The 14,285-nt window shown below is 37.3% G+C and overlaps 1 protein-coding gene and 1 long non-coding RNA gene across 8 annotated transcripts in view; one reads left to right on the forward strand and one right to left on the reverse strand.

Moving 5' to 3' along the window:
- The window catches only part of LOC148792244 (uncharacterized), a 101,004-nt gene that overhangs the window by 14,343 nt on the left and 72,376 nt on the right, over positions 1-14,285 (forward strand). For 2 of the 4 annotated variants that reach the window (XR_016085636.1, XR_016085633.1), the window contains one exon: positions 7,602-7,670. The exons of 1 other annotated variant lie outside the window; for it this stretch is intronic. This is a non-coding gene — a long non-coding RNA (uncharacterized LOC148792244). The remainder of the gene's footprint in view (positions 1-7,601; positions 7,671-14,285) is intronic. One more of the 4 variants, XR_016085634.1, reaches the window with a different exon arrangement.
- Positions 11,047-14,285, reverse strand: part of FSD3 (Fe superoxide dismutase 3) — a 75,938-nt gene continuing 72,699 nt past the window's right edge. For all 4 annotated transcript variants that reach the window (XM_010272460.3, XM_010272458.3, XM_010272459.3 and 1 more), the window contains one exon: positions 11,047-11,330. In XM_010272460.3, coding sequence (XP_010270762.1) covers positions 11,205-11,330 — 126 coding nt within the window. In that variant the 3' untranslated portion in view covers positions 11,047-11,204. The remainder of the gene's footprint in view (positions 11,331-14,285) is intronic.

Consider the following 14,285-nt stretch of genomic DNA (forward strand, 5'->3'; position numbering starts at 1 on the left):
AATGAGGTATCTTAATCGGAAGAACTGATGAAGGCATTTTGTTAATGAGATCATAGGTAATAAGAACAATATTACTCGAATAATTTTTTGGCACATGCATCTTAATAAGGAGGCCCTGTTTAACTTATAGTAGATGGTGGTTTTTGCATTCAACTACTCCATTATATTGTGGTGTATCAACACAAGATGTCTGATTTATAATTTCATGCACATAAAATTCAATTAAATGATGAAGACATGTATTCATAAGCATTATCAAATTGGATAACACAAATAGCATAGCCAAATTGAAGTTTTATCTCCATAAAGGACATGGATACAAAAAATAATTCAGACCTTTCCTTTAACAAATATAACTAGGTAACTCATAAAAAATCATCAACAAAAGTAACAAAATACCCAAATAAGACACTATAGGACACAAACCCAAACGTTTGAATGAGCTAAATAAAAAGGTTTAGACACATGACTTATAGTTTGAGGAGGAAAAATAGCCAGATGATGCTTGCTAAGCTAACATGCATTGCAATCAAAACTAGTGTAAAATGAGAGTGAATGAACCATAACATGTAGACTCTACAATGAAGGATGACACATCCGACAATGAAGGATGACACATCCAACAATGAAGTTGAAAGGGAAATACACCATAAGAATACGACTATAAGGTAGTAGATCCTAAGTCACCTTGCAAGTAGTATAGACCACAAGATTCAACTCCTCCCCTAATCTGCCTCTTCGTCTTCAAGTCTTGAAATACACAATAAGATGGAAATAAAATAACATAACAATTTAGTGATTTTGTAAGCTTACTAACAGACAAAAGATTGGAAGGAAAGGGAGGAACATGAAGAATAAATGATAAAGTTAGTTGGGATGTTGGGTTCACATGTCTTATGCCAGATACTGGAGATTTATATCCATTAGCAAGAGTTTAACATGTTGGACAAAAGAAGATAAAAGAGCTAATTGAGAAAAAAAAATAGATGAAGTACTTGACATGTGATCAGTAGCACCTGAATTAATGACCCATGGAGATGATAAGGTAGAGACAAGTGAAGCCAAATACCTAACAATTGGGCAAGAATAGCAGTGGAGGAATACAAGGCTGCAACCAACCAATTACACTTTTCATAGAAATAGTCATTGTTTCCCCTTCTAGCTGATTGTTTGTGGTTGGGATTGTGACACATCGTTTGGATAGCTCACTTCGTTAGCATAACTTCTTGTTTAGTTTTTTTTAACAAATGACAATACTCCACAATATGTCTCTTATGGTGACAATGTGAGCAAAGTTGAACTCCATATAGATCTCTACAGTAACCAGTTGTATGCCCTTCCAACCCACAATGAGTACAAAACCTAGTATTACCATTTCTGCCTTGGCTACGACCACCCCAAATACCATTATCTCCTTTACCACTTAAGAAAACTAAAGGGCCATGACCACCACTGCCATGCCCTCCTCCATAAGTACTTCAACCTTGTCCACTTCCAGATATAACCAATACTACTCAATCAGATGTCTGGGTGGACTCAAATAATTTGAACCTTTACAGCCAGGAAAATACATCCTCCATGTCAAGTAGCTTTGGAATACCCAAAATCTAAGCTCTCACTGACTCATTCAGGTTTGATTCCTGAAAGAAATTTGGCTACATACAATTCCTTTCCCTGCTTTTCCATAATACTTACATCACTAGTAATAGGATGATTGTGAGAGTCGGAAAAATGGCTCACTTGGGTTGGATTTGGAGTCACCACCCGTTAGATTATGAAGTGGAGGTAATAGGACCTTGAGGAATCGCATCAAAACTCATTTTAGTTCAATAATGATTCCAAATCCCAAGGCACTAGCTAAACCAGTCTGGGTAAGACTCGGATGGGAGAGGGAAGGGGTTAGGCACCCCTATCCCACATCCAAAAGGTGGAGCCCACACTAGGGAAACCCAAAGTTAAAACATGTGCAAACTAACTACTTCATGATTTGAAAAGAGACAAGAATTATAAAAAAATGAATGAGGATCATATAACCACATAAAAGAGAATAACATGATGGGGCTGATTCTAATATGAGGTATCATTATTTCAAATAACCAATGATGCATAATAATCAAAGTGAAGTAAACACAACGGCCTAGATGATGTAGAGTAAGGAGAATATAATGGTATGAAATAAAAGAATAATTATTCAGACTTTATTACTAACTAATAAAGAGGAATCATCCAACTGGCTATGACAAAATGAGAATTATTCATATCATCCAAAAGAAATGAACTAAAACATGATAAAAGGTAACCACAATCATATAATAACATATGTTAAAACATGGTCTTAGTCAATTGATGGTCAATTGATGGTCATATCCAAGTGATGTAAACTACTCAAGCACCATTAGAAAGATCCTAATGGTAAAAAGAGACTAATCCATAATAAAAGACACTAATATACAATCAATCATGTAATCATCATGAAAACAATACTTGATAGGACAAGTTTACACTAAGACCATCAATTGACTAAATGTCCTAAAGAAGTGAGGTGAAAACAACACTTGATATGACAAGTTTACACTAAGACCATCAATTGACTAAATGTCCTAAAGAAGTGAGGATTATTCAATTATGCTTAAAAGTATATTATCTATTGATATAAGAGGAAAAAGAAAACAAAAGGAGAATATGGAGCGGTGCATGAGACAATATTATTAGGTAGTCAATGGAGAATGACTTGATAACCTATTTCTAATTTCTACAATTTTGATCAATGATTAGCTAGCTGAAAATAAGGCACTTGTCAATTTCTTTTGGGGTGTCATCGAACCAGAGTAGATGGAAGACTAGGCATGTAATTTTGTTAACAATGGTGATTTACCAACAAAAAGAAGTACAATCCAAAACTAGGTTTATTTCAGCTACTTTTGTTCACATCACATGGGTATCAATCCATCCATAAGGGAAGGCTACCAACTATTTGCATTAAACAATCCTAAACACCGCAATGGACATCGATTAGTGGTAAATACAACAGTATGGGACTCCAAGCTTACTAGTTCGAGCTAAGCAAATTCGATGAGTGTCAAACAGGAATTGAAACTGAACTATTTAATCCAAATAAGAATTAATAATTGAACCACTATGTAGGTCTAATAAAATGAAATCTACAAATGGAAGTGAGAAAGAATAGAAAATCGTAAGCTGATGCACTATGATGTATGGTAGAAGGTGAAAGTTGAGGAATGTGCCTTCAGACTTGCAGTTCGGCATGACAACTACTGTCTAGAATCTGATAACCTCGCTTGGCTAAGGGCGTAGCTGACAATCTTCGGTGATCTGAGAACCTCTTTGTAAGCAATTTGTTTGTTGCCTTCAAACTCAATTTGACTGTGTGGCTGACTAGACTTGACTGGGTGGAGTTCTTGATCAGAGGATGAACACAAACAAAGCAATGAATGGATACAGCTGGTCAAGTTACTACTCAACTAGGTGGTGAGAGTTAGTAGGGGTTCCCAGATCAGCTACGACAAGTTACAAAGACCAAACACCAAAGAGCAACTAGTTAATGGGTTAGGTAACAGTGGGCTAATCTTTAGTCTTGAGTTATAGAACTTCAGTGGTGGATGGAAGGCCTCGAATCCAGTGATGGTTCCGTAACTCTCCTCTGGTTAGATTGTGGACGACAAACCTGGGTGGATTGCCCTACTTGCCAAGTGGTAGAGGTGGAGGAAAAATGATGAAGAAGGAGCGAGAGAGAGAAAGGGAGAATGATTGAACGAAATCAGAGGGAAGGTTGTTGCCGCTTTGTTCATGTCCAAGGGGGAAGACAATGAACAGTGCTCGAACAACTTTTGGGCGATTGGTGGAGGGGTTGATAGAGACTAAGAGAGAATGTGAGATAGGAGGAAACAAAACTAATGGAATCTGCTGCTGCAAACAGCGACAGTGATGGAACATGGGAGGGAAAACGGGAAGAAGAAAGAGGAAGAGAAAAAGGAGAAAGGGAAGAGAGAGAGAGATCCAGTTGGAGGTGGAGTGAGAGAGAGATATGCTCGGAGGTTGAGGGCCGCCACAGTGTCGAGAGCTGGAAGACAGTGAATAGTGAAAACTCTCCTTCAAATTTCGCCCTCCTCCAAATGAAAATTTAGGTTGGATTTAAAGGAAGGGTTAAGGTAGTTTCTTAAATTTAGTGAAATCTAGGGGTATTTTTATAATTTAGGAAAACTTGGTCAAACTAGATTCAAGGGGTCAAACCGGGGTTTCTCTGATGGCTGGGATTTTGGGTCAAAATTTGAGGGGTCGAGATAGGTCTGGGTACAAAGAGGGGTTTTTATGTATGGGTTATTTAGATTGATCGATTTTTTTTTTTTTAATGAATGGTCAAACAGGGATATTTTGGTCAAAATTTGGTAGGAGGGGGTTTTAAGATATTCTGAGTTTATTGGTAGGGTCATATTGGTTCAAATGGGCCCAAATCGGATAGATCTGTAAAGGGCTTGATTCGGTTAATCTAGGGCTTCGAAGTGGAATCTATATATGATCGAAGGGCAAAACAAAGGTAGTTTTGGGTGAAATTTCACAGGGTAGGGTTTTTGGGTAGTCTAAGGTGATTGGTAAGGTTAGATTAGGTTAGATGGGCTCAGATTGGAAAGATTCAGAATCCGGTCATTTTAGAGTAGAGTCTCGAAACAAAATCTAGGTGCGATGGAAGGGTAAACAAAGGTGTTTTGAGCTAAAATTTTATAGGTGGGCATTTGGAGGTGTCGAGGACATGATGGTGAGGTTTGTATTAGTCTTAGAGGGTTAAGATCATAGGAATTTGGGTCGGATGTTTAAAATGGAATCTTGGTTTAATGGAAGGGCAAATGGGGGAATTTGGGGTTGGAACTTTTTGGGCAGGCGTTTTTATGTATCTGGAGTTTAATGGTGTGGTTTGATCAATTCGTATGTGTCAAGATCAAGGGAATCTTGGTATCAAGTGTTTTGGCTAACAGGAGAGGTCGAAATGAAACCTTGGTTTGATGGACGAGTGAACAGAGGAATCTTGAGTTCAAATTTCATGGGTAAGTGTTTTGGGAGGTCCTGCGTCTGATGGTTGTGTTTGATCTAATGATTGAGGTGTAAGTAGGGATCGATCAGGGCCATCAGATAGGTATCAGCTAGGTTTAACGATGGATCTGAGGGCTCTCATTGTGAAATTTGGGTTTTTTTTTGGGTTTTTGGGTGTTTTGGGGAGATTGAAAGGTTCTGATCGGACATTCGGGGTGAATTGGGGTTCAGGTGATGGACCAAGCAAAATCGAGTGCTGATAATGATATATATTCAACTTCTCATAAATGCTCAACATATCAAAGTAATAATCAACTTCGAAAGACTTATCGCCCTATGCTCTAGTAATATTATTACTCCCTGAGTACATCCTCTTTGCTTGCTCCCAAATATGCTTAAAAGTGAGAGTACTATTGATTTTTGTCTCCATAGAATTTCACAACCATGTTTAAATTTGTGCATCTTCTCGTAACCACTCCGAGCACTTGGAATTATCAATCATGGGCTTCTTATCAGTAGATACTTTAATATTCCAATAGGTGTGAGTGAAACCTCTACTAATTTTGCCCAAACAACATAGTTTGCACTATCATTCAACTTAGTGGTGGTCAACATAAAGGTTGTGGGGGCTGTAACATTTGATTTTACGTCCACAATATCTCACTATTCTCACAAAAATGAAATCACAACTAAATTTCATCAACCTGATCACACTCACAGTTCACAAGTAGACCTACCATATCACTAAAAGTCCCTTCACAGCTTTAGTTCCATCACAAAATCAATCTCATCACAAAATCACAAGAAAATTTTTCACTTCACAGTACTAATCAAAACCATCTATCACTTCCCTTCTTGGTTTTGGTCCACTAGAAGGTCACAAATAATATTAATGATCACTTATCACAATACTTGTGATGGTTAGAACCATCACTAATCACCTAGAAACCCTGCTGAAACTAGTTCGATCCCCTATAGCAAGCAGTTATAGCCATCTAGAAGGAACCCTAATCAATTCAATAGTGAACGAAAAACCTAATCATGTGAAAATGTGGTATTATAGATGCATAGAACAATCTAATTTGAAATAGAAAGGAGAGAAAGAAAAGAGAAGAGAATAGAAGAGAGGAAAAGAGAGAAAGAAGAGATAGGAGAATGGAGAGAAACAACTGATTTGATTAGAGATATTAGAATGTATTAATCCTCTGTAAGCAATTGACCCAACTTTATATTATCGCTAAAAAAAATACAGAATTACATATATACCCTCATTTATGAAAAACAGTGGATTGGAGTGTCCTTAATTCAAGATGGAATTGCTAAACTACCCTACCACCTAAATACACTCAAAATAATGTTCTTTAGGCTTAGTTTGGAAGGAGTACGAATTCAAATATGTAGAGTGCAAAACCTTGTATTTTGTATTATTTTGTATGTATTTGTATTGTACATATTTGTATTTGTACTCCTTCCAAATTTGAGTCTTAATGCTATCTTTTAACTAGAACCGAACCGTGGGTTTTTTTGAACCAAACCGACTTGACCAGTTTTTTAAAAATCTAAACCGAAACCGAACCAACGTAATCGGTTAATCGATCCATCAATTAACCGGTGGACCGGTTAACCGCGATTCGGTTTTTCATTTTTTTTGCACTCAAAATTAAGAAAAAAAAGGAAAAAATTACTTATCCTAAGAGGTGGCGGAGCCATAGAGATGAGATGAGATAAACAACGATAGAGCCTGGGAGGTGGCGGTCCTGGTGGAGTTGAGGCGGTGACCGACTTCTTGGTTGGTTGTTGTAGGGGTGAGCAAAAAAACCGAAGTTGAGGCGGCGACCGACGCCTTGATGGTTGGTGCAACGGAGACGGAGATGATAGGCGACAGAGAGAGAAAGGGGCACAAGTAAACACCGAAGCAAGAGGAGAATTGGCCATTATGTGAGACTTGAGAGGCCATCGGTCGGAGGACGTGTTAGAGGAAAAACTAGAAGATGAAGAAAGTCAAGGAGGAAAAAGTGAAGAATCACAAGAGAGACTAAGAGAGAGAAAGCCTACTGCCTATTACGGTTTAGGTTTCCAAGAGGGAAAACTTGAAAAGAGGAAAAAGTGAAAAGGCACTAGGCAGACGCGTGTTTGTTTATTGGATATTTAGATTTTAAAAATAACAAATATGCATGGAGAGGTAAGGTACTATGGTTAAGCTTTTACTTTTTCTTGGATTTGTTTGAAAATTGAAAAAGGCGCTAGGCTAACCTGGCACGCCAGACAGTAGGTGGATAAAGTGACAGACGCGCAGCAATAAGGTTATTCAATTTTAAAAATATAAATATAAATATAATATATAATATATACATTATATATACATCGGTCGATTACCGGTCGGTTCGATTAACCGCCAGTTTTTGTACAAGGTTAACCGAAACCGAACCAATCGGTTCGATTAACCGATTTTTCAGTTTGGTTTCGATCGGTTCATTTTTTTGGTTTTTTTTTTTTGCTCACCCCTACTTTTAACACTTTCAACCATTCAAATGATGGGTTTCTTTTTGCTACAGGAGGGAGGTGTGATCGGGTAAGCTGCGGTGGAGGCTGAATCGGTGGCTATTAAGAAGGCTTTACTCGTGGTAGTTTTAGATTCACTTATGGTTGTTGATAGAGGCTTTACTTGTGGTTGTAACTTTTTGGTTGATGATTTCTTCGATTTGTGATTGATTAGACTGTGCTTCTTTCTGTTTTGTTCTTCTATGTTTTTAATAGGTTGGTCCATTGTATAGCTTCTAGGGCTAAAGCTTTTGAGGAGGTTATTTGGTTGGTTCTATTAGACAGTTTTGTATGCCCTTAGCTTCAATCTGATTTGATGTACTTTTGATATTTAGTGTAAATAAATAAAGTGCATGTTTGATTCATGTTGTTTGATTTGATTCTGTGTAAGACCCTAAAACTGGACATTTATTGAGACTCGTATTAGTTTTAAATGTTCACAGCCATTGGATAAGTCTGGGGAGATTTATCCAGCCAAGGCTGATACTGGTATGCCACTAAGTGTTGGGATGGCCTATCTCGGCCACCAGGGTAAGACCCAAGGCACATGCAGTGTGGGATTGCTCGAATCCTTGAACCAGACCAGATTTCCAGTATTGCCCTGGACCTTGGAGACAGATGGGAAAAACTGGAAAGTTACACCTGACCCCTAGACTCGATTATGATATTTCACTGGGTGTCGAATCAGGCCGTCTTTGATATGCCAATCAGTGAGATCCTTAGCGGGGGCCAAAACCTGGGCATGTTGGGACAGTCTGAGAATTCATCTGAGTGGGTGATCATAGTGACAGGATCAACCCCTTTGTCGAACAAAGGTAATGATAGGGAATGCACTCTCTCTGATGGAAACCAAACTGCCGGCAATTGATTTCAATCGTTGGAATTTTGTTTTGCAAAATTTATATGATATATATATATATATATATATATATATATATATATATATATATATATATATATATATATATATACAGTTTCAAAATGTTTGCAAATGGTTTTAATTCCTGGGATCCATGTGAGTACAGAGTGCAGCACTGTTCCTTGCAGCCGAGGGAGAGGTCCTCTCTTGTCGGGCAGTGCTTGATCATTATGGGCTGAGAGGTTAAGTGTAAGGCCACTTAGGATAATACCTGATGGGCTAATCTTGCACCTGCCCACAGTCCCTGGGTTTTTATAAGATGGCTTGGGCCAATGATCACTTAATGTAAGTGTTTGGCCCATAAGGTCCATATGATGGGGTCAGGGGTTTACTGGGCTTCTAAGTGAATTCGGCTAGGCCTTATAATAAAGGTTGGGCCGAACCCATGTGGCTGGTGTGTAGATCAATGCTTGGGTCCCATGCCATACAAAGAAACCCAATTGGGCAGCAGATTGGAAACTAATTGAGCACTGATTATTTAATGGGCCAAAAGCCCATTTCGAACTGGGCTGATATGATCACCCACTTAAGGGGCGGATCTGAGATTAAGGTTATGAAAAGGATTGGGCCTTTAACCTAATCCACTCTAGGAGACCAAATTCAAATCAGATTTGAATATGGTAATCTCCTGATAAGATCAGGAGTTATCTAACCTAATCTGCAGATAAGATTAAGATCATCCCCTATCCAGATGCTGATTTGGATTGGGATAACTCATAATTAGGAGATTTCTTAATCAAGAAGAAAAGAGGAAAAACCCTAAGAGAAAAACAACAGAATTCAAACTTAGGGTTTTTTGAGCAAGAAATTATCCTGCGAATTGAGATAGGATCTCATACACACTCCAGAGAGAAGAGAAGCATTCTTCACCATCTTCATCTCAGGAGTTCTCCTCCAGCCGCCGCCATTCTCTGAAAAGATTCGATCTTTGAAGAAAAGAAATCAAGAAATCAGTTCTTGATATCAGTTTTGTAGAAAGAACTGAAAAGATTCGGTGCTCAATGTTTCCAGAGGATTCTTGTAAAAGATTCAGTGTGCAGGACGCACTCTGCTGGTTTCGTTCCACATATTGCTGTGTCATCTTCAACAAGAGCGGATCTTGGTGTCCTCTTTGGGCGTGAACACCAACTTTGGGAGATACTGCTTCTCTGAATCAGGTATAATTCATCCCTTGTCTTTTGATTCAAATTTGGTTCGATTATGGTTCAAGTAGGATCCTTGAATATTGTATTCTAAATTCAGGGAATATGATTCACAGTTGGAAGAATGTAAGAAAATTTTTGAAATTCGCCCACCCATTCCGCAACCTTTATGGTATCCATACGATGGATCCTACCATTCTTTCAGGTTCCTCCAAAGCTTTTGGATTTAGACTTTCTTGGCTTTTGGTTTTTCTTAATATATTTTGCTTTTCCATAAAAATGCTAAAATTGGTTATTAAAATTAATGTATTAATAAGTATTAACACAAATCAGATTGATTTTCTGAAAATTAAGTTATATACATACAAAATTTAGTTCTACCATTTTTCAACCATCACCAATTGTGTCTTAATATCTCACACTTCATATAAACCATTAAAAACTGATTTTTACATGTAAATAACTTTTATTGATAATTGTGAATAATTTATCTATAATCATATACAACTTATGTTTATTGTTATTAATATATTTTTGAAATTTATTTGAATATCCTAACATGTCCATGTGCATCTTGACTTTTATTCATATCCATGTGTCTCCAAAACATATCACAATGCAGGACATTAGCATTACTCCTTAATGTCTTCAATCTTTTACAAGTATTTCCCATCCTGTCTCTAATCTTTCAAGAGGTCCTCGTGTGAAATTCTTAACAAAACACATACATTAGCTATTGGCAGTTGCTATTTGCCAATACCCATTCTGTTGAAACGATTTTTTTTTTCCCTTAGGGGCGGTGTTCACCAATATAAATGATTTTGTTTTTTAAAGCAAAAATAAATACCATATCATCAAAATCACATTATTTTTGCTGATACCGCAGTTGCTTTATTTTGAAAACAAATCATACATATTGACTAACACCCCCCCCCCCTACCCATTCTGTTGAAACGATTTTTTTTTCCCTTAGGGGCGGTGTTCACCAATATAAATGATTTTGTTTTTTAAAGCAAAAATAAATACCATATCATCAAAATCACATTATTTTTGCTGATACCGCAGTTGCTTTATTTTGAAAACAAATCATACATATTGACTAACCCACCCCCCCTCCCCCCCCCCCCACCTCAAGAACAGAGTGATGCATTTAGGCTATTGATCTATTTTGTAATGTTACAAAAAAAAAAAAAACTTTTAAATATTCTTTTAGGACTTGGTAGAATTTTTTGGTCTTAAAAGCAATTTTTTTTATCAGAGCAACCTTAACTTACCAAGAAACATTGGAAGAAAAAAAGACCCAATAATTTGTCTGTTTTGAGAAACGTGGGGAACCTAATGATTTCTCGCAAGGGCACTTTGGATATATTATCATCTCAATATCTAAGCATCTATCCATTGGGCACTCGTAACAACTCTGGTGTTTCTTTGCTGGTAAAAATCAGTATACACATTTGAGCCATCAATGCCATGGCATATGCATTTCAAGTCCAACATGAAAAAGGGTCAATACGTCAAAAGAACTATTTCAACAAAAAATGGAGGCATGGAGCATTTCAAGCCACAGGAATCTTCGGCTCTCCTAAATTCACAAAGGCCTCTGCACGGGCCATGCGAGCCTTTGCAGCATTCCATGATACAAGGTGATTCATAAAGATGTTGACATATTTGCCTCTGTCGTTCTGTTCAAAATTTCCCAACTATCAGAAACCTCCAATAATATAAGGACAGAACAGTTTTAGGTGCTTAATAACTTCTGAAAGAGACAAATAAAGGGTCTTTTAGGAGTAAAGATACTGGTATCAATTTTTAAAAGTATGCCCTGTAATATGTTTAGATGATGACTAATGGGACATATTGAAAAGTCTACAACCAGGGGTAGCTGCAATCCAGGGAGAAACCTTCTTTTTATCAATATAGGTAGAAAATTACTTTATCAAAATCTAATATTACTATGGCAATAATGAACAACAATATACCAATAATACCAATAATAATGTTTTGTGAAACTAAATTTCCAATAGAACCATTTTACAAAATTCATGTTTGGTTATACAGTTGGGATTCTGGTAACATTTCTTGATAAGAGAATGATCTTTTCAATTGCTGAGTTTCAGCACATCAGCAAAGTCTACAGCATTGCATAAAGTCCTTTTTCTCAGACCTTCCACCAATTTCATTGATAGGTAAACTAAAGTTGAACAAAAAAGCTGCTTGGTTTGGACATCACACATTTTGATCAAATTCCTTCCTTGGATGAAGTATGGGCAAGTTCTATAAATGGTATTTTATGGTTGACATGAAAAGACTAATAGGGATGGGATTTCAACCAGAGTAAATCTCTTAGCTCTCATAAAAAGCCTAAGATTGTTTTTCTTTCTAGGACTTGAGAGGGTTGAGGTGGAGAGATATTCACAGGACTTGAGAGAGTTTGGTGGATATGAAACTAGATGATCCTTGAACATCACCAAATTAAAGAAGTTAGAGCAATGGCTTCTAGACACATTCAAATGGATTTACAGACCATCTAACTCATTGGTAGATAGTCTTGCTAAGGTCTAGATCAGATAGTTGATGTTGAGGCCTGGACAATTTGGGTAGTGCTTAGGCAGGAAATGGTTATTTTTTATGTTCTCATTTGATGCTTCTTCAAGGTGATTCAGCATGCTTGTGATGTATATAGCTTTCAAATTTTCCTGTCTTTAGTTTATCTGGCTTAGGATTTTTTTCTTTATGCAGATTTCAGTGTTCTTACCCCTTCTGATCATTGATCGAGTGTAACTGATAAAAATTCATAACAATCAACCTTGGCAATTTAGAGTTTATCTGTAATATGGATAAATAATAGATTGATTATATTAGAGTTCTACATGACAGAATGCTCCTGACACACCAAGATGTACATTTTTTCTAGTTCCATATTCCAACTTCATATCTAATTGAAAGCAATTTAAATTATCAATCAAATCCTAGACAATTTGTTATCCAAATAAGTACAACCCACTTTTGTTTTCTTCTGAATTCTTGTATATATGTCAAATATGATTATCAAACACTAAATCATTAATAACTTTTGGGCATTATGGAAACCAAATTTAAAGTTTTTTCGTTTGGAAAAAATGACGTTTTTCTTAGTGTATTGGGCATCTGCACATTTTCTGATCAACAACTTGGTATCGGAGCCTAGTCTCAATGAAGGTACTATTTCTCATGCACTCTTTGTCCAGCTAACTGCATGAGATAGTTAGAGTGCTAGAGGTTTTGATGTTTGTGGCCTTGTTTGGTGACTTTTGGAGAGATATCGCTTCTGACCAAGTGTTGGACTTGGAGAAGGTCCTGGAAGTCAAGGAAGAACCAGGGAATCAGGTAACGGTGTTTAGTTTTGTGTTTAATACCTAGGCTTTTTGGTACTCAAGGTTTGAAATTAAGGACCCAGTGAATTGGGATACTTCTTGGTATTGAGGTAAACAAATCCTTGTGTTACTAGGCACACCCGTTGGTCTGATACTGCTAAAAGATATGGTTCTCAGTATGATTTTTTTGTGGGGATTTGTCTGCTTTTTATTGTTTGGGAACTTTGGAAGGAAAGAAATATAAGGCAGTGGGAAGGCAAATCAGCTTGTTTCCAATTTGTGATTCATAAAGTCTGGGCTTGGCTCAGAGAGATAGATTCCCACTCCCTCTTCTTTTGCAAAACCGATGTCAGCTTTACAGCAGCTCACTTTGGACTGTCTGCATCTCCCCATCATTCAGGTTAGGATGGCTCATTATGAAATTATTTATCTTCAGCCTCCTCTTCCGGGTTATGTCAAACTGAATGTTGATGGCACCTCTCAGGGTAATCCTGGAATCAGTGGTGGTTGGGTGTGGTTAGAACAGTGAATGGTGATTTTATCTCTGCCTTTTCAAATTTTTATGGGGAAGAGAATAAATTGGTTGCAGAAGTCTTTGCCCTTCATGATGGCATTTGTTTAATTAGAGCTTTGGGTCTGTCCAAAGTTCATGTTTTTTCTGATTCTCAGATTCTGGTCCAGCTGGTTTGTCGGACTTCCCCTTTGCCTCACTATCTTTGGTATTGGGAACAAGAGGATCAGTTTCTGTTGGAGGGATTAGATTTTCATATTCAGCATACTTTTCCTCAAGGTAATCGTCTTGTGGATTCTCTTGCCAACTATGCTTGTGACACAAGAACTTCCACGATCTTTGATGCTACTGCTTTGTTACCTTCCTCTGAATATATGCTTACAAGAGGACCAAATTGGTCTTCCTTATTCAGGTTTTTTGATTTCCTCGATTCAGGTTTTTCGTTTTCTTAGTATAAATATTTTATTAGCTGGAATCTTGGTGTATAGCTTTTTTAGAGGGGTAAGGTATTTATGTCCCCCCTAATTATAAAAAAAAAAAGGTATTTATGTCCCCCCCATAGGTTTTCCTCTGATTATTTTTAATAAAATTTACGGTGGCTACCCCTCCACCGAAAGTTTGGGGTAAAAAAAAGTAAACAAATCCAAACATGGTATTTATACTTCACAAAGAAAGTATGTATTGGATTTGATTAGAGACACTGGAAAGCTAGGAGTAAAGCCTGCAGAGTGCAGACACTGGTCATAAGACAGGTGCTACTGAGGGGGAGATTC

This window comes from Nelumbo nucifera, chromosome 4, assembly GCF_055504915.1.
Source record: "Nelumbo nucifera cultivar China Antique chromosome 4, China Antique-T2T, whole genome shotgun sequence".
Taxonomy (NCBI): Eukaryota; Viridiplantae; Streptophyta; class Magnoliopsida; order Proteales; family Nelumbonaceae; genus Nelumbo; species Nelumbo nucifera.